A 22,682-nucleotide genomic window follows, 5' to 3' on the forward strand; every position below is an offset into this window, starting at 1 on the left:
TTTCAGAGGTCCTTGCCACCTCCATCATTAGGGTGATGAAACTACACAGTGCAACAACCCCGAAGATAGCAATCTTCAGACTCACAGCCATGAAAACCTCAAATCCTAATGCGGATTTTCTTGAAACTGAGATTTCTCCAATTAACTGAATAAATTAGCATTATAACACAAGATGAAAATGATGACAAGCTGGGGAAAATGATGATGATAATAATGTCAGTGATAAGCATGGTAAATATAACACCTGGCTGAACTTTTAGCAGGGGTCAAGGTCATTTAATAACAGAGTATTTAGATAATACATTTCGAAGGAACAATAAACAGTTTGGGAGACAGATCTATGAAACTGTGTAACACAAATGGATAATTTATGACCTGAAAGTCAACAATGAAAACTACACATGGAATTATGACATGAGAGTTGACAATGACAATGTGAATAGAAACAGTGACAGATGTACTAGAAGGGTTCACATACATTTTTTATGGATAATTTATCACCCTCTCTTGATTTATGTAACAATATACATAGCAGTAAAACACGTAGTTGTGGTCCTGCAAAACATATTATTGAACGCAAACACCACAGTATCTTCAAGGAAAGGTATTCAAATTTAAACAGGGTGAAAAATAGACAGGGGTGAGGAGTGATTTGATTGAAGTGTATTAAGAAGAAATGAAGTTAGGTGTCATGTCGCCTGTCTGGAAAGAGCAATAAAGTACAGAATGCTCTGTACTTTAGCAATGTGACACAACCTTTTCTCATAACATACGCAACTTCTCAGAAAGACGAATATTTTTCCAAAAAAAAGACAGTTTCCTAAGCTCATGAATATTTTAAATGTAGCAGGAGAATAAACTTAATTCCTTTGAGTATATACAAAAAGTCATGCCACTGGTACCCCTACAGGGCACTAATATGTTGATATATAAATAACAAGGAAAAGGGAGTGTGGATTTTATGAAAGGGGGTGATGATATAAACAGGGGTATCTTTGATAAGTCTTTAGATATTTTTATCTGATTTTGACATTTTGTGGGACAACAAAGAAGGAACAGCTTCTTGGAAAGAACTATCTTAAATATCCAAATTTCAGCAGGAGAGTTAGTAAGAAAAACCATTCCTTAACATGGATGGTTCAATTATAAATGAATCTCTGACAATCTATAATGCCTTACAAACATTTTACACACACAAAATGCTGTTTGTTTGAGTAAATAAACGTTTTAATAACATAATGACTTAGCAGGACTATATAGTTCTTTTCAGTCAACAACAAAACTTGTATGGGACATTCATGTCCTTTGTGGCTCTTGAAGGATAAAGTAATATTTTCATATGAATGTTCCAAAGTAAATAAGTATCTTCAGTCTCTGGATAGGTAAAACATATTCAGAAACAAAGATATTCAGGGTATGCAAAACAATACTAAGGTTGGGATCATCTTAAATCTGGTTATTTCAGACTGAAATAGGTGAAATAGCTGGTAGTGCAAGAATCACTTGCCTAAACATCATCAATTTATGATCCACGAAGTTGTTCATAAACCTGGAACCTAACATTTCAATTCTTGCAAAAGTAATCACAATGAGGATGTGCTGATGAAAACAAAAACCACAATGGCCCTACCACAAGTGAACGTACTGTTTAGTCTGTAGCCCATCACTTCACGTATTAGCACCATGCTCCTACAAAGTACTCAACCCCCATGTCAAATCTGTATTCTGTTACATCTCTAACTGTGTTGTTCTAACGTATTGTTACAGTAATCTGATTGGTCACTAAAGGTAGATACATTTCATCACAAACAGAATCAAAGTTTACAACATAAACATCACATTAATTCCAAATGTGGGGTATAAAAATTATGATATTTAAATTAAACAAGTATGTGTTCCTGATTTTCACTGTGGTGCTCAAATTGTCAGTAACATACAGAAATTAATAGTGAAGAGCACTTTGAATGCCCTCCCCTCCTGCCACTGATACCATGAGTGCAACACATAAGTTGACTGCCATTTTCCGGGGCATAACTCACTACAAATCTATGCACCAAGGGTCTTCTTGTTCCTTTCTCATTACATGTTTCTACTGTACATGAATTCTGAATGATATGCATTACATGCATACAAAAGTATATCTTCCTGGACATATATTGTGTGTTTCAACTAAAGCAGCAATTTTAGTTATTGGATAAGACTTTATTGTACAGTATTTTGTATAAAGAATAACTCAAGCATTGAATTCAAAATTTTCATAAGTAATAATTGGTTCACAGCATACATATCACCTAAAGTGTTTATCTATTTTAAATCCTTCAAGTTTAGAAAATAAATACGGAAATACCTTGCAAGACTTTTTTGACAACTGAGTGCATAGTGAATGGGGAAAGAATATACTGACAAAAATCCATATTCTTTATAAAACATTAACCAACGCAATAAATAAAAACAAAATTTTTGAAAACCTGATTTTGTATGACCAACATAACTGATTTTGGTCATACCAAAATAACTTCAAACGAAATGACACTTAAAATCCAAGCAGTTCTGCAGGACTAAAGTATACTGTATTGTCACTACATTTTCTAGCGCAAACCCTCTTTACACTCAATTCAAGCACTAATTTGGTAGACACTTCCAAGTCTGACAAATGCAAATAAAATCCTATCTCATCTTCTAAATATTGTAGGAATTCTATGTAACAATAAACAGGGACACAGTTCTAGTAACATTCCACATCTCTCTGCACTGAAAGAATCAATATTATTCATATGAAAACATCTGTATTACAGTTCCATGTGTAAACATTTAACAATATTTGTTATTGCAATTTCACATGTTGATACCGAGTTATCAAATACAAAATGCTACAAACTTGAAGAATACAGTTATGGAAAAATTTCATACAAAGAATGACTACAAAGGGTCCAGACAATATTAACCCTAACAAGGATTTCTAAATAATAATGTGCTGCAGATTCCACAAAGAAGTAGGAAGTACGTTAAATCAGAAAAAATGGATTTGATTACCACCTTATTTATAATTTACTTGGCCTGGTTCTGCATTTTTATTTTTATTTAACAAATGCTATTTTCCATATCTTGAATAGTTGCTGTTCTATATTAATAATCATTACAGATCTGTCACAATACTAATTTCAGTCTGATCTGCAAACAGGTTCAGTATTCAGAAATGCCATCTGAGACAAAATCTCAGTACAGTGCAATAGAATGATATGTAAAATAATTACCAATATTTTATTACCTGCAATTAGCAACACTAAAGTTATGTGAAAATTCCACTGCACAGGAACAATGATTGTAATTTAAAATCATACTACATAACATATGTGAAAAGTAGTGTTGTATGGCACAGTAACAACAATGCACTACTCTTACACAGGAATGTTATCATAAAGAAGTGAAACTGTGCACATCTTATAAATATATTGAAATCTGTTCTCCAGTTGGCTTCATCTGTTAAACTGAGGAAATTGAAATACATGAGCAAGTTCAGTCACTGCTGCAAATACCATCAGTTACATAAACCTTACTTACACTGAATCATTACCAATGATTCCATTTGGAAAAGGTTATTTTTTTGGATATGAGCCTAAAATCTTGGTTAAACAGACAACTTACCTAAAAGTCCAAAAATATTTTGATACTTTATCAGTACATCTCTGAAAAGTGTCCTCTACCTTCCCACCTAACGGACATACAATAAAGACCTTCATATTTCAATCTGTACTGTCAAATTAAACAGAATTAAAGATAATATTTTTTGTGTTGTCCCCAAAGATAAAAATGCCATGAATATGTATGATCAATCTAAATGATATTAGCACTTGTTGTAATTCTTTTTACTGTATATCTAATTAATTATGAAGGTTAAAACCACATGAGTAACTTATTTTCAATGTGAACTAAGATTCAGTGCCAAATTTTTATTGTGATATTGACTGAACTGATTGAATATCCTGATAACTGAGCTGCCTCCTTAAATTTTTAGCCAGATATGGGTTTCTTCATAAAGGCAAGAACATTTAGCATAAAAGTATACTATACATTTCATACATTTATACGGCTTACCGCTATCATTTACATACCACTATAATATCAATAAAAAATATTAATTCGTTGCAGAATCTTTGTGTAATGTACAAAAAAAAGTCACCAAGTCTAGGTAGAGTATTGAGTGTATAAGATGTCAAGGCATTAATGCCAATATTAAATTACTTTTTAAACAATATGTATTATGCAAGACAACCATATATATGAAAACAGAGATGAAAACATATAAGGGCCCATATACTATATATTACACGATGCACTATAAAAATGTTAAACAGTGCAATATGGAAGAACAAGCACTTGCACACCTACACACCTACACACATAACCTATGCGCTGGAACAAATGTATCGTCCACTTATAAACCACTGCAAGAAAGTTAAGATGTGTTTATCAGGCCATAAAAAATCAACCTTTCAATTTCCAGCCACATACTGCATACATAAAACATATTATGAAGCAGTCAGACCATAATGACTGAATTTAGTGAATCAGCATCACATATCTTAGGTTAAGTTTGAAACCACATATGCATTTTGAAGATGGGTACATTTACAGTTTGGAATTTTAGGAAACCATACTGAAGGGAATATTAGATTGGCAAGAGTAAAAGAACATAGCCATTCCACATTCAGGAATGAACCTGGATATGCAAGTACTTGCAAAGATAACACCTAGGTATCAATCTGAGGTAGGCTGTATAATTTCCACTCACCTATGGAATAAACTGTTAGCTTTTTGCCCCTAGCAACACAGAAATCGCAATTTATGTCTTACTTACTTTAATATTCTCTTTAAAACTTAAATGAGATGTGAAATCCAAAATGTAAGTTATTTCTTTCAAATAAATATGCATTCTTAATTTAAAGCAATGACAAATCCCACATAAATGTTAAAAAGTTTGTTCCTATCTTTTATTACCTTGTCTGAGATTTTAAAATATGAGTTTGTATACAAAATCCTCATGTTAAATCCTGCATTGAATATATCAGGGTTTCTCAATTAAGAGATAAGGACTTTAATTCTCTCAAAAGCAGACACACACACACTCCATAAGCAGGAGATAACACTTCTTGGTGAGGAAAGTGGATCTGCAAATACTGGTATCCTTTAATAGCTAGGAGTTTCAAAACAGTGACTCCAAAATCAAACATATGTTTCCAAGTAAACTACAAAATCATCCATCATATTAATTTTAAGTGTAGTTTAACTTACTACACACAATCAGTGATGAAAGATAAGGTACAGTAACTCACAAATGAGCTCTAGTTTGGTGCGTAGTTGTTGATACAAAGTGATGTCATCTTGGCATGTTAGTCTGTATTACTAAGCAAAGTATGTCCATCCCTCTTGCACCATAGAGAATCGGTAATGCTCATTTATCATCAAAGCCTGTCACAGGAAGTAATGTGGTGGGCGAACAGTGAATCCCATATGTGGGTGTCGTGGTGGAAACTGTGATCCCATGAGTCTCTGCTGTTGCTGTAGTGCTGCCAATCCTCCCCCACGTGGGTCGCCGGGGTACATTGCATATGTAGGTAGCATGTGTGGTCCCTGTCAGATAGAAGTTCATTAGACATCAGAACAAAACCCACAAATATAAAACATATCTTGGATGTAACAGCTATTATCACATCCAACAAATTATGAAAAAAACATTCAGGTTTGTATCAATGATGAAATATTGAAACTATTGCACAGTTCAGAATGCACCTACTGAACTAATGTTTTCCTAGCCTACTTAAAAATAGTGGAAACTTAAGTTTTTTCATTAAATTTAGGACTTGGTGGTGGGGGGGGGGGGGGCAAGAAGAAAACCCAGATTGATAATAAAACAATTCTTATGATTCATGTTACTGTTAAAATACAGAAGATGTAAATGGTAGACAGCTGAGGTATAGCTTTCCTATCCAGAAAAATAACTTTCTTATCAAATGTTGCTGCCAACCAAAACTTTTGTTCAGTAAATTTTAAATGATTCTGCATCTATGTTGTTTGACTAGATTTTAATGTTATACTTTCTCTGTAAAAGGAATATGGTTGTACATGATACAAACTTTCATAGAGAATATTATCACGTCTAATCACATTTTACACAACTCATATTTATGCAGTTAAATACACCTGAATACTGACAGGAAGGACTACTTTCTGAAACTTTAAGATGGTTACTGAATTTTACTGCAGTAATTCCTACACTACAGTATAGCTTCCTTACAACCATGTCTCATGAACTATGGTTAACAAAATATAAGTACACATTCATCTTGCTATAACTGAATCTCATATCACTACAATTACAATTTAAACCCTCTTATATTTCTTTCATATCTTTGTGAATGCAATTTTGTTGTTACTGTCTTTCCCAAATATTCAACATTTGCCACATCTTCAAAGGACTTTTTTTTGTTACCTTCATACTATGATTTTTCCCAGTAGTCTGGTGAAGAGACAGAAGACGTATTTCATCTATTCTACAACATCCTTACCATCATCTACTAAAGCAAGTGTTTTTCTTTATGATATTTATATGCTCACTCAATAAATTAAAATTATCAGCATAGACCAGAAGTTGATGTGTCCCACCAAATTAAAGACCATATTTGTTTGCTGGTACCCTCTTCATGATATACTTTTGTTCTGTTTCAAACTCATTAATTTTATCTTTAAAATATTTTCTTTATTTTTCTGAACATTTTAACATTGTTCATACAATATCTGTTCATGTGCTTGGATTTTGCAACCACAACAATCTAGCCTGTTTCCTTCAATGTAATGATCTTGAACATTACTCCTGCTTTATAAACATCATCCCTCATAGTAGGAGACTAGTTTTCAGATGCATATATGAGAGAAATATTATTTTATAGACCTGTACAGTGTGTCCATAAAATAATGGTGGGGTAACAGACAGTCATAGTTTTGGAACAAAGCATGATAGAGATATGAAATAAACTTCAAAATAAAGAGAAACTCTCCAAGAATCTTACCTGTTCAGTAGTTTTCAATATGCGCTCCTTTAGTTGCCCTGCAGACATCAAGACGATACTCAAGATCTTGCCATACACAACCGAGAACATCCGGTGTGATAGATGAAACAGCTTCAGTGATCCGTTCTTTCAAATGGTCCAAATTTGTTATTTGGACAGAGAACACTTGTTGCTTCACATAACTCCAGAAATAAAAATCCATAGGGGTAAGATCTGGAGAACGTGGAGGCCGGGATGTCCACCCTCCTCGTCCGACCCATCGCTGAGGAAATGTTTGGTTTAGGTAATCCCGCACGAATGTGGAGGAGCGCCATCTAACTGGAGAATGAACTTCTCCGGTATTTGGGGCACTGCATACCCTTCTAACATATCCAGGAAGTTCTTTCCCGTCACAGTTTGTTCAGCAAAAAAGAAGGGGCCAATGACTCCGTCTCGTCCAATTGCGCACCACACATTAACTTTTGGGCTATCACGTTGATGTTCTACGACATATGGAGGTTCATTACCCCATATTCTAACATTATGCCGATGGACTTGTCCCGAAACATGAAACATAGCCTCATCACTGAACATAAACTTGTCTAAAATTCCCCATCATGATCTAACCTATCCAGAATGTCTGTAGCAAATTCAAATCATTTAATTTTGTCCTGTGGATAAATTTTATGTAACATCTGAATTGCAGTGCCCCAAATACTGGAGAATTTCATTCTCCAGTTAGATGAAGCTCCTCCACATTTTGCCACATTCGTGCGGGATTACCTAACCAAAAATTTCCTCTGCGATGGGTCAGACGAGGAGGGTGGACAGCCTGGCCTCCACGTTCTCCAGATCTTACCCCCTATGGATTTTTATTTGTGGAGTTGTGTGAAGCAACAAGTGTTCTCTGTCCAAATAATAAATTTGGACCATTTGAAAGAACGGATCACTGAAGCTGTTTCATCTATCACACCGGATGTTCTCGGTCGTGTATGGCAAGATCTTGAATATCGTCTTGATGTCTGCAGGGCAACTAAAGGAGCGCATATTGAAAACTACTGAACAGGTAAGATTCTTGGAGAGTTTCTCTTTATTTTGAAGTTTATTTCATATGTCTATCATGCTTTGTTCCAAAACTATGACTGTCTGTTACCCCAACATTATTTTATGGACACACTGTATTTTGGAAAGCAAGTCAGATAATAAGAGATTCTGAACAGATGCATTTCCTGGATTTATTCTTCTTTAAATTCCATTATTAACCTACTTTTTTTCTACTTTTGTTATGAGACAGTTATATTCCAAAATATTTTCAAATGATCAGTTGCTTGTAGTTATATTATGTATGTGTTTCAAACTTGTTGCATACATACATATGCATTTATATTTACATCTAGACCAGTTTCTTTTCCCCTCCTCTAAATTAATTTGTCATTTATGTTAATTATTCTAACCTAACGAATTAATGCCACCAATAAAATTAGTACCTGGTTTAGGCAATTCATATCAACTTACTTTTACACTCTAAAAACAGCACTCAAAATAAATCAGAATCTTTACCAGTGGCAAAGTGACACGAAGAATATGGGTAGTTATAATATTATTCTTTTAAACAAAGCAATTTATGAATTCCATTACAAAAATCTACTCTCTGAACAATGGCTGCTTACAGGAATTAGTCAACTTTAAACAAAAACTACAGTTTTTAATTCTCAAACAAAGTATCAGACTACAAGATGACATTTTTATGAAATGATGTGCCATCACTGTACATGGTATGGCCTTCAAACACTTCAGTAGCTTTCAGCCAAGTATAGACGAGTAGTGTAAGGAGTGGTTGCATATGTATTAGTGTTTTTCCATTTCCTCTCTGTTTCTGTGAAAGTTTGTTGGTCTGAGAGACCAACACTTTGAATATCATAAAATATGGCATTTCCAGCAGTGAATCAGGAACTGAAGATTTGAATCACAACAAGGATTCAGTATCTCTCAGCAATATTGGGGACAAAGAGTGTTTTGATAAGCATCATGAAGAACCAGAAATTTTGTTAGAAAGAATTACTTTTGTTGAGAATTAGAACAGCCTAACAAATCAAAACACACTCCCCATCAAAATATAATTTGAGGTTTGCCAGTGTTATCAGCCACTGTTAAATGATTAAAGAATGCTCCACCAAAAGGAAAAGAATATTGGAACTTGTTTGACACACAAACAAATTAAATAACTAAGTAATTAGATGGCTAACAGAACCTAAAGGTTCATCACCAAAACAACCAAAGCCCTCCACTGGTCCCTGTCCTGGGCCAACCAAATCCAGTCACCTTCAACTCATATCTCCCATAGATCACGCTTGATATTATCCTCCCATCTATGTCTAGGTCTCCCCAGTGGTCTCTTCCCTTCAGGCTCCCCAACCAATACCTGGCACACACCTTTTGCCCCATCCATGTGTGCCACATGCCCTGTCCATCTCACTCTTCTTTACTTAATCACCCTGACGATGTTGGGGGAGAAGTAGAAATTTTTAAGTTCATCATTTTGCAGTTTTCTCCACGCCCCATCCTCTTCTTTCCTAGGCCCAAATATCATCCTCAACACCCCATTCTTAACAAAATTGTAAAATGGACTAATGTGAAATTAGCAGTCCATATGAGAGAAGGTATATGGTCTTCAAAAGAGAACAAAAATCTGTTAAATCACCACTCTCAGGTACATTCACTACTGAAAATTTCAAAACTACTAGTATCAGCTTCACCACTCTGTCAGTCTGACTCTGCATGTAACAATTCAAAAACCAATAAACAGATTTTCATGACATTTCATATTAGGTAGTTTTATCAAAATTTGTCGGTACATTCTAATTTTGGTTGAAATTAGACCAGAACATGGATTTCACATTAAGACCTTCTGCACATGGAAGTAAATGAGTTGGGAATCCCCAGGCAGTTTCACAATGATAATTAATAACAATGGTGATAATGACTATGACAACGAAAACAGGAATAGTTCACATATAAATATTCCAATACCACAGAATATGTTAAATGTAATAAAACTATGCAAGTGTAAGAACATGCATACATTCATACTAGTACTTGAAAATTGCAGTTTACTATCAAATACAATATGGCAGAACCCATGCTACTATGATGGCATGGGTAACAACAAACTGCAGACATTCTACACATACATGTTAACACACACAAGAAACATTAGCCCCAAAGAAACATTTAGAAAACTACTGTACCATTACAATCTGCTAATGACATAAAATACCAGTTTTCATTCCAGTGTGTCTCGAAAATACAACACAAGGAGCATATATAATTTTAGGTTATTAAAAATAACTGGTTAGAAATACGTGATAAGATTGAATAATAACCTGAATCTCTCAAAGCAAAAACTGTGCATACTTTGAGATTAATTTCACACATTTCTTGGAATAGTTTTCAAAAACAGAGTTCTGCGGCCTGCCTAGCTATATACAATGGATTCCGGTTAATTGGGACACATCAGGAACACTTTGGCCCAATCAAGCGGCTGCCCCAATTATGTGGAGTTCCACGTAAAAAGTTAAAAAGGTCTGTTCTTTAATATTCATCCCAAATAAACGACTGCCCTGATTAATCAATGGCCCAATTAACCAGAAATTACTGTATACAAAACTAAAATTTTGTTAATTATAAACATAAAAATGTATGTTAGCATGATTCATGTCAATTGTGTGGGTAAAATAAATACTAACAATCAAGTAAATGCAATATCAATACAATCACACACCTCAAAACAAAATTTTAAATAATATAAATGTAATTAATTTCATAACTATGTAATATAAGAAATCTAAAATTTAATTCATAAAATGGGAATGATTATGTAACCAAATGACTGACTTAATGTTTATGTTTTGGAACATTTAGTTTTTGCAACAAAAAGCACAAAGTGGAAATGTGTGACTGTAAATTTTAAACTCTAAAATTAATGTTCTTGGTGGAATCAGTCATAATTATGTGAACTTGTGTTTCACTTTCAGAATATGCTTCATCCTATTCTGAACTTCACTGTCTTGCCTAAAAATTATAATAGCAGACAGTATCTAACAAGATCAGTTACCAATGGCAGATTTCATTAACATTTCTTCATCACAGAATCTCTCTACATTTGATTTTCCATGAGTTTTTACAAAATAGCATTTTAAATGATAACGCTGCCTATGCAGGGTGTCCATGATGCACATTCAGGGAAGGTCATTATAAGTATCAATACTGGCAAAATTTACTGTGCATTGTTTTACATTTGTTATTAATGTTGTAACTTATTACAGTAACTGCTCAAGTACCAACCACCTTCTTTTAGGCAAACTCTCAATCTCTATAAAACAGAACTACTTGCTCTGCATAGAATGGTGTAATCATTTCTGATCTGCATAGCACAATTGAAGATGAAACCAGTTAATTCTGCAAATATTATGATTTCTTTTCATAAGGCTTTTCATATGCTGCCCAAAGGCACCATATCCAGCAACCTCAGTGGCCAGATTTGTGATCCTCCCTGGCTGACCCAGTGACCTTCAAAGCACTGGTTCAAAAACTATATAACACAACTTGAAAAGTGTGCTGGAGCACCAATGTGCTGAAAGCACACACTCTTACATCAAGCAGCACACCTTCCAGCAGTTCTTGTAGAGAGTCTTCAAGGGAGCATAGGTACGTGAGATTTCTGGCTCTCAATGGCAGTGAGTTTGAAGGTGGGTTGTTGTAACTGTAGTCTGGTAGAAGCTTACTGATGTTTCAAAAGTGATTGCTGCCCCCATTATCATGGCACAACAACTGAGACAACAGCCATCTTCAAGCTTCAGTACGTCTCTGCAGTTAGGTTCTGTTCAAACACTGGTCCAATACGTTCACAAGTGAGAATATCTATGGTTCATTATACCATCCCTCAAGAATACTGCCTCACAAGAGACAAGGAATTAACATTTCCTTTTGAATAATCTTCAAAACTCCATATGTGCAGGCCAATCTTCAAGTTGAAGGGCTTGAACAATCTGCTGATGAAATAGATAATAACCAAGAAAGTTAAGAGTTCTCCTCATTTGCAGTTTGTGGATTTACAGAGACATTCAACAAACACTGGTGGCTTGACCATCAGGGTGTGTCCTCTCCCACATTAACTGTTTGCTGAACTGGATGCTAAAGGCATTGCTTTGGAAAGTTACCTTTCTTCCTAACACCTGTGAAAGCATCTAAAGGTGTATGTCAATTTTGGAATCATCTCTTATATTGTCAGACAGCTGCTGCAGCATTCTCACTGCAGAATCCATAAAGTAAATGAATATCTATCCACATATCCTTTGTTAGTATACGTGCATACTTTAAAAACTTCAGTAGAACACACAACACATTACACTAATCTAGCTCTAGTTATTCATCAAATAAACATGTGTTGTCTTCTCAATAGTGTTGTCTATCTGCTCATTGTTATCTTCCCCATTTAAAAATTCTTGTCTCAGTAAATTCAAATGTCCTTAACTCCATTACTTAGAACAGCAAAAATGAATACTCTTTGTTTTCAACGTGTGATGGTCTCCACTGAATGCAGGTGAAGTACTTCTCTGCATTATGAGATGTGCTGTGTCATTAGTACATACATCAGAAGCAGAAAAGAAATTTGGCACTGGTAAAACTACAAAATGTATAACCCAAGAACTTTTCAGCAGCACAAATTATACTTTCAACAGACAGAAACATTTCAAATCATTTTTCAGAAATTTTTTTATAACATTGGAACAGCGCAGTTTTTAAATACAAAGCATGAGAGTTAACCACTTGACCACAACGTTTGGCAACATTGGCCAAAATTACTATCATGTCTGTGAGAAATTGCTATTTATGTATTTAAACCGATAAGCCAAAAGGTCCTGTTCACCAACATATCACATTTCAAGAGTGTATATTTAATGTGTGCTTTTATTATTAATGGAGGATGAAGTGGATGGGACATTTGGAACACGTGGGTGAGGGGAGGGGTTACAAGGTACTGGTTGGGAGGCCAGAAGGGAGCTGGGAAGACCCAGGCAGAGGTGGGAGAATAACATTCAGATGGACCTTAGGGAGATAAGAATCGATGGAGTAAACTGGATGCAACTAACTCGTGATAAGAAACCGGTCATGGGTTTTTGTAAACATGGTGTTGACCTACAGGTTCCACAAAGAATGTGGGCTATTCTTTGGGAAGCCAGATACAACCAACTTTTTAAAGAATAACCTGCACCATAGAGTGAGTTTCTAAGATAGCCTAAAGAAAGACAGATAAAGATGCTAAATGGGGAAGACAGGTAAAGAAAACATAACTATAATATTTGGTAAGATAGAAGAAATTAAGAAGAGGTATAATTTGGGCAATGCTTGCTACCATGCAGTTCAGCTACTTTTGTTTTCCTGTCTACTGTCTAAAACATAAAGATTAAAATACACAAAATGTTAATTTTACCAGTTGTTCTACATGGATGTGAAGCTTGGTCCCTCATATTTAGGGAATAACACTGATTAAGGGTGTTTGACAACAGGGTTCTCAGGAGAATATTTAAACCCATGAGAAATAAATTAGAAAAAGGCAAGAGAAAATTGCATTAGGAGGAGCTCCATTACTTATACTCTTTACTAACTACTTGGATCATCAAATTAAGGGGGTTGAGCTGGGAATGGCATGTAGTATGTATGGGGAGATACATAACTGGTTTGAAAGAATAAAGGTAAGAACCACTTGGAAGATCTAGGCATAGATAGAAGGATAATATTCAAATAAAGTTCAGGAAAACAAAGCATCAGGGTGTGGATTACATTCTTTTGATTCAGGATAGATACAGACTGGTGGTGGGATCTTGTGAACAAGGTATTGAAACTTCAGATTCCATAAAAAGTGAGAAATTTCATGACTGGCTGAGCACACTATCAGCTTCTCAAGAAAGACTTTGCTTCAAACAGTTAGTTAGTTGGTTGGTTGGTTGGTTAATCAATTAGTTAATTATTTAGTTACATAAAACAAAATAATAAAATTTTAGAGATTAAAGATTAATACAAAATTTGAGCAAATGTAATAGAAAAATATATTTTATATACGTATCAGGCAGAAAATATAAGCAGTATAAAGTCAGATGCCATATGTCAACCCTTTAAATGCTGCACATAAGACATCTTGGTTATATATCATACTAGAATAATCAAGCACCAAAGAAAATAAGTAAAATAAACTTCTCCTCTTACATCTTCATAGCTTTTCAGCAATATAAAGTATGTCACCATGAAAACATACTGACAGAAAAAGATGATTTAAATAAAACCAGCATTAAGAAGGTTAGAGTATTACACAAAAGAGGAGGAATAACAGAACTCAAAATGTAAATGTACAGTCATAATTAGGATTAGAGGTTCTCACTGCAGTGAGTACAAAGACCACCATCTTCAGGACTCACTATGGAGGTAGCAAGGACCTCTGAAACATTGGTAGACTTCTACCAGACTACATGGTGCTATAACCCAGAAGACAGCCATCTTCATTAAGAAAATAAAAAATACTGTGTCATAACTAAAATTTTACCAATATGTAGATGCAGAAATATGCGGGTCTTCTGGACCAAAATGACTGTATACTTATATGTGTTGCCTTGAAAGCTACAAGCTTTATCTAAGCTAAAACATCTGTCACATTATTATTTCATATAGTAACACACAAATATAATTCTAAAAAGTGTTAGTACCCTCACACTGACTGGCTACAGAACAATCGTAACTCTAGCAAATGGCATGATGAATTATAGAGTGAAAACCTATGACTGATAAAAAATAATGGGGACCACTGGCTGCTGGGTAACCATTATGAGTAAGTTCGGAGGGATCACATTAAGATTCTGTTCATTAGCAACATTATCATTAAGATAAGAGTTTGGTGAAGTACCTCCAAACACTGGAACTCCAGTATTGCCAATATCAAGATTAACAATATCAAAAAACAGAGATGAATTTCTATCTTTAACCCCATTTGTATATATGCTAACTTGACAGCCTGGTTTGGATTTTTGAAACGACTGTGCCAACACTAGTAATTTTAAATTGGCCCTGTAATAAAGGTACAATACAGTTGTCACTTGTACCAACAATTCCAGTCTGCAAGGAAACACTACCAAAAGAGTTCATCTTATCCTGCCTGCAACATTGGTCTCAGATACATATGCTGGACTGTTCAAAAGAATAATGCAAGAAACACCATCAACTTGTCATGATAAAGTTTTACAGTTTGCATTAATCCCCCACCCCACTACTCTACCAGTACTGGCTCTGCCAACAAGTATCAATGGAGAGAGAAAGTCAAAATTACCAGTAGTTGATGTCGTCAAACTAGCCGAAGCCGTAGTAGAAGGCTGAGAGAAAGTGTACCCTGAAACCTGGAACACATGCACCAATGTACCAAAATTTAAAAAAAAGATAAATAAATAAAAATAAAAAGAAACTAATGTGCTAATTATAAAGTAAATTGTATCATTACCAACAAAAGATATAATATACTTGCACATGCATTAAATTAATGCACAGTTTTAAGAGTAGTCAGTATGTTCATAGATTCAAAGCTGTGGTCTTATGGCAGAACTGGACTCGAGGAACATTATGTTATGTACAAACCAAAACACAAAAACTTCCATGCCAAATGGCAAGTAATATTGCATATGAGGCATTCAAAAAATGTCTTCAATCTAGAAATCTTCTTTAAGTGGAGCCATATAAGTCGAAGTGTACAATATATCAAAAATAGTAAAGGAGTCCCTGCACCTAAGTACCAAAAGTTAAGGCACGTAGGAGGAATGGTAATAAAGCTACATTCAGTCTTAACTTAAAAATTCAATGGAGGGAAGGGAACAGTTTAATGCTCTAGTGCAGCGTATCTCAACTGGGGTTCCGCGGAACTATGGGGTTCCACGAGAAATCACTAGGGGTTCCGCGAGAAATAGTGATGAATAGGCTAATCATATGTAAATGTATTTTTGAGTCATTTTTGTGTTTAATTTCATATTCGTCATTTTACTATACACGTACATCATATTCTTGGAAAATTCTTGGGTATTATAATAAAGTCTTCAATCTGTTATATCATTTAGAAGTATAATAATCATAGGAAATATATTTAGCGATATCCATACGGCGCCAGTGTGAAACCAGGAGCTGTATGTGGCGGATTCACGTATCATCAAGTGACTCAGTCGAGTACAGGACGCATGCATGGTCGCCATCAGTCCTGTCTGTGCTTTCTGGCGTGCAGGTACAGCCCCTCATTCACCCAGGTTATTTAGTAAATTTTACCCATCATTTAGGGATGTTATCTGGTTATATGAATTTTAAAAATTTAAGTATGTTTATGATTATTTTTGTTAATTTATGAGAAATTTGTGTGTGTGTTCTCTCTCTCTGTCTTCCAAAATTAATTCTTCTGTTTGCCTTTATTTGCTTCAGTTTGTTTTGTTTAAATTTTATTTATCAATTTATTTATCTTCTTTTTTACATTTTTTTTTTTTTTTATTTTAGAGAAATGTCTGACCGTGCAATGTGGCGATTTTTGAAGAGGAAACATCCAGACAATTCTGAAGAGGCTAGTGATGAAGAATTGCAATCTCCTGACAAATTTCACTGCACTAGTGCACAAAAAAGGTTTGTCTTTACAATGAAAGTTGCTTATCAATGGGCTTTACATGGACTGGTGATCCAGGTTGTCCTATTCCATTGTGCCTCATCTGTGGCAAACAATTTTCAAATGCAGCAATGGCTCCAGCAAAATTGAAAAGACACTTCACGACAAATCACAGTCATATGAAAAATAAAAGTGCTGATTATTTTATAATGCTATTGGAATCTAAAAATAAACAGAGTACAGCTTAATAAATTCAGTGTCAGTTAAAAGGCTCAAGAAGCAAGTTATTTGGTAGCAGAAATTATTGCACAGAAAAGGAAAAGTCACACAGTTGGTGAGAACCTAATAATGCCAGCATGTAAAATTATAGTGGGTAAAATGCTGGGACAAGATGAGGTACGAGAAATTGAAAATGTTCCACTTTCAAACAGTACAATAAGTCGACGTATCGATGACATGTCACATGATGCTGAAGAGGTTTTGTGTAATAAACTGAAAAATAGCAGTTTTTCTATCCAGGTTGATGGGTCAACATATTTTACCAATAAATGTCACATTGTAGCTTTTGTAAGATTTTTCAATGAGGGTGAAATTCAAGAAAACTTTTTCTGTTGCAAAGAATTGTCTGAGACAAGCAAAGGAATAGATATATTCAATGTTTTGTCCCCATATCTGGAAACAAAAGATTCTCCTGGAAAAACTGTGTTGGCATCTGTATTGACGGTGCCCCATCCATGGTTGGCTCCATAAGAGGTTTTGTTTCTCACGTAAAACAAGAAAATGCTGATGTTGAATCAACACACTGCTTTCTTCACAGAGAGGTGCTGATTTCAATACCTCTTGGAGATGAATTGAAAAAATGGTTAACTTTATTAAACAAAGACCAGTTCACTCCACACTGGTTAAAAAGCTGTGTGGAAACCTGTACAAAGAGCACATAAATCTCTTGCTACATGCAGAAATCTGGTGGCTGAGTAGAGGAAGAATTCTAAATAGGGTGTTTGAGCTAAAAGATGAATTGCAGGAATACTTTCAAAAAAGCAATAAGCAACATTTTGCCAAGTGCACTGAAGATGAAAAATGGTTGCAGAGACTAGCCTACTTAACAGACATTTTGCATCACATGAATCAGCTGAACAAGTCACTGCAAGGCCCTGGAGAAATTATATTAACTTCAAGTGACAAGATTCTTGGATTTAAAAGAAGACTGAATCTTTGGAAAAATCATGTTGCAAAAGGGAATCTTGAGATGTTTCAATTACTGGTGGGGCTTAAAAGTAAAGAAGGATATCAGCAAATTTCAAGTCTTATTAAATCCCACCTGGAAGAACTGTTGATCAAAATCAAACATTATTTTCCTTCCCTTTCAACACAAGTGTGTGATTGGGTGAGGGATCCATACTCTGAATCTTCTGCTCATCCTGAGAACTTGACTTTAAGAGAAGAGGAAGAACTTTGTGGGCTGCAATCTGATCATACACTCAAGATGAGATTTACTGACCTATCCCTGGACAAGTTCTGGATTTCTGTGAAAGAAGAGCATCGTGCCATTCATAGGAAAGCAATAAATATATTTCTGCAGTTCTCAACCTCTTACATGTGTGAGCAAGCTTTATCTTATTTAACAAGTATCAACAACAAAGACAGAAATCGTCTCCTTTCAGTTGAAGATGAAATCCTCGTCTGTTTATCCAAAGGTCGACCCCGAATTAAGTATTTGTGTACCAAAAGACAAGCACAGGTTTCACATTAGAAAAGTAAATTTTATTATCTAAATTGGCTTCAAAAATATCTTTCCTTGAGACATATTTGTTCATATGACATTTTACCTTGATTTATCTTATGCCTTTTCAACACTGTCAATAAACAATTAAGTTATTGTAGTAGTTATTATCTGTTTTCATTCTGTTTATATGTGTTATATAAGATATTGGTTTATATATATACACACACACACACACACACATACATATACACACACACACAGATATGGGGTTAATTTTTTGTGTGAATGAAAACCTCCATATGAGGTCTTTTGAACAGGCAGTTTGACCTCAGTTTTTTTGTATTGTCAATAAACTTGAGAAAAACGGAAGTTATTTTTTGCTTAAACCAGTTATCAGAACAAATATATGATGTTTCCCTCATGAACTTTAAGTTTATAAAAGAGAAAGAAAGATATTAATAATGATATATAATAATTTTTATGTAGGGGTTCCCTGAGACATGAATATTATTTCAAGGGTTCTGCAAGGGTTAAAAGGTTGAGAAACGCTGCTCTAGTGACTTAAAGTCCAAGAAAAGATCCCCTGTCCTATTGGGTCCCAGAGCCAGTCCATAATTAAGACTGGTCATCCAGTGTGTGCAGGCAGTAATACAGGGTGCGGCAGAGCATGTTTTTCAAATAACAATAACTCAATTGATTTTCAAGTTAAAAAATTTTTAATTACACAAAAAGAAAGGTTTTAATATGCAGTTTTTGTTGAAAGTTTTGAATTACTTCCGAAAAATAACGCCCTTCCTTCTGCACGTACTCTTGCAGCCTCTCCTCGAAATTCTGCATTGCTCTTCCCAACATTTCTTCCCCCACAGTAGCGATTTCCTGGCAAATGGAATCTTTCAGTTCCTGGATGGTGCGTGGTTTGTTTCTGTAGACCTTTGATTTGAGGTAACCCCACAAAATAGTCACATACGGACAGGTCAGAGGAGCAAGGCGGCCACGGATTCACCACTTTTGATATAATTTTCAACGACAAACGCCCAATGCTCGCAGGTCCACGGTGCCATGGCTACTGTAACAGCATCATTTAAGCTGTCTACTAGCAAGGGGGCAGAAATCCCCCACCCTCCTCCTTGCCAAGTACTAGCCATTTGAAAAACATGCATTTCCTCTGCTGCACCCATTATTACTGATGGAGCTACCCGGAATCCAAGAAAACAAACATATTGCATATATGTGTATTCATGAAGTCCTGAAGTATTTGACGACTTATTATCTCAAATACATTGTAGCTGGTGGCCATTAAAAGGTGCATCTCATTTACACATAATGCCTCTCTGCTGTGTATATGCAACCATTTCCCAAAAAGAAAAATTTCAGTAGATGTTGAGGAAATCAATACAAGGGCTCATACAGACAGAACTCTAAGCAAGAAAAATATCTTATGGGCACAACTTATCATATCTTTCAACTGACAAGATTGTGTTGCCACACATCACTGGTCTTACAAGATACACATATACTGTAATACACTCTGTCAGTGACAATATATAATATATGCTACTGCTACCCATTAGTGTCCATGTAGACTACTTGATATCACACCAACAGGATATGGTATAAAGAATGCCTTTGAAACTTTTGCATACACATTTCCAATCTTATCATTTATAACTACAGTCCTTAACAGAAATGGCTCACTTATGATTCCTAATAGTTCACAGGGTAATTTTAGAGTCTTGATCAGCTGGTGGAAATAGTGATTGAAATACAGAAGCTTGGATAACAATTCTGATGGTACATATTTCATACACAAGATTTTATAATAGTGACCTTCTTGAAACTGGTAAATTTTGTAAAAATACTACACGACATAATACGTATATTTTATAGATACCCACAACTTTTGTTTGGCATATTTCTTTCAGTTACCTTGTTGTGGTGGTGGGGCTTGAGTACCTCAGTGATCCCAAGAGCTATGCTGGTGGTAGCATAGCTACTGGTAGGGCCTCCCTAGCCAGATTGATCAAGGGGGAGAGGTCAGACTAAGACAGGTACCCTGGCCCTCCAGGTTGTGGGGTTGGTCGCAAGGCTAACAACCTTGCACTGTAAAAAGGAATATGTTTTGAAACCTCAATCAAAGCCTCGGACAGACGGACCTAACAGAAGACGAATTAAGCGAAAAGATAAGGATATTGAGATTGGTACGTGGAATGTTAGAACCCTTCTTAAAGCAGGAGCATTGTGAGTATTTACAGATCAATTAACTAAATATAGAGTACACATAACAGTGGTACAAGAAACAAGATGGACAAGTGAGGAAATATGGGACACAAAAACACACACTATCTATAGCAGTGGTAAGAAGAAAGGAAATAGAGAGGCAAGGGTAGCCTTCATAGTGGACAAAAGATTTAAAGGAAATGTGATGGAATTCCAACCCATAGATGAAAGACTATGCAAAATAACGATTAGAACCAAGTTGTGTAACCTGTCTATCATAAATGTGTATGCACCTACAGAGGATAAGGATGAAGCAATAAAAGAAACGTTTTATAATAAACTGGAGCAGATAATAGACAGCACACCATATAATGATGCCAAAATGATGGTGGGCGACCTAAATGCACAGATTGGTAAGGAAGAAATATACCAAGGAGACAATAGGGAAACAAAGTCTACATGACACATCCAATGATAATGGCCAAAGATTCATTGACTTAGCCACTAGTAAAAACATGATAATCAGCTCTACTTTCTTCCCTAGGAAACAAATACATAAATATACATGGAGATCACCAGATGGAATAACCAACAACCAAATTGATCATGTGTTAATAGACAAGAGAAGAGGTACAAGTGTAATAAATGTCCGAACATACAGAGGAGCAAGTTGTGGGACGAACCACTATTTAGTTAAAACAGTCTTCAGAGGAAGTATATTGAGACTTCCAAAGAATGGTACAGAGGCAGTGCAAAAAGTAAATATTAGTAAGCTAGAAGATAAGAAGACCAGGAAAACCTTCGTAACCAATTTAGAAGGAAAACTGGAAAGCATGGGATTGCAACAACCACAAGATATAACAAATGATAAGGGTACTGAGGAAATATGGGGAAGACTTAAAGAGAGTGTTGAAGAAACAGCAAAGGTCACACTCAGGACAGCACAATTTAATAAAAAGAAAGAATGGTTTGATGAAGAATGCCGAGAAGACATTCAAGAAAGAGATAAAGCTTATCAACAAGATTTAGCATGCCCAACCAGAAAAAAGAAACAAGAATTATAAGAACTGAATAAGAAAGCTCAAAACACTTGTCGCAGGAAGAAAAGGAAACACATGACAGAGAAATTAAGTCAAATTAATGAGAAACTTAGAATAGGTAACACATATATGGCGTACAAAGAAATAAAGAATATAAAAGAAGGGTTTAAACCAAGAACTAATATCTGCAACGGCAGGAAAGGAGAGCTGTTAGGAAATGGAAAACAAATCTTATCCAGATGGACAGAATATTTTGAACAAGCACTCAATATTTTGGAAACGGGAGGAATTGAATCAGAGACAGGTGAAGGATTAACAATCTGACATGATATAGAAGATACAGAAGAACAGCAAGCACCCACACTAACAGAAGTTAAAGAAACGCTTCACAAATTAAAAAATAATACAGCGCCGGGTATAGATTTGATACCAGCTGAAATCTGGAAATATGGAGGAGGTATGTTAATAACAGTGCTGCACCACCTTATAAACAAAATATGGAATTTAGAACAAATGCCAGAAGATTGGAAGAAGAGCATAATATGGCCTATATACAAGAAAGGAGATAAACAAAAATGTGAAAACTACAGAGGGATATCGCTGTTATGTGTGGCATACAAAATGTTTACAAACATACTGAAAGATAGGCTACAGCCATATGCCGAAGAGAATATCGGAGAATATCAGGCCGGATTTAGGAGAGGCAGGTCTACCATTGATCAAATATATACTGTAAAGCAAATACTAGAAAAATGCTGGGAAGGAAACATAGAGATAACACAGATATTTGTAGACTTCCAACAAGCATATGATTCCATAGATAGAACTAGAATCAGCCTTATAATGCACCAATTCAAGATACCTGGGAAACTAATAAGACTTACAAATATGACGATGGAAGACACTAAAGCACATGTGAAGATACAAAATCAACTGGGAGACAGCCTTACAATAAATCAAGGCCTCAAGCAAGG

The 22,682-nt window shown here is 35.3% G+C and overlaps 1 protein-coding gene across 1 annotated transcript in view; it reads right to left on the reverse strand.

The window, feature by feature from the left end:
* Positions 1–249: 249 nt before the first annotated feature.
* LOC147871738 (uncharacterized) overlaps positions 250–22,682 on the reverse strand; it is a 37,008-nt gene continuing 14,575 nt past the window's right edge. Inside the window, exons 4-5 of the mRNA XM_087360168.1 lie at positions 15,424–15,490; positions 250–5,631 (exon numbers count right to left, since the gene is read on the reverse strand). Of these exons, the coding sequence (XP_087216294.1) occupies positions 5,453–5,631; positions 15,424–15,490 (246 nt within the window). The 3' untranslated portion in view covers positions 250–5,452. The remainder of the gene's footprint in view (positions 5,632–15,423; positions 15,491–22,682) is intronic.

Source organism: Zootermopsis nevadensis, unplaced genomic scaffold (genome assembly GCF_977971745.1).
Source record: "Zootermopsis nevadensis isolate Lab colony 2312 unplaced genomic scaffold, Znev_1.0 Znev_ptg000040l, whole genome shotgun sequence".
Lineage (NCBI taxonomy): Eukaryota > Metazoa > Arthropoda > Insecta > Blattodea > Termopsidae > Zootermopsis > Zootermopsis nevadensis.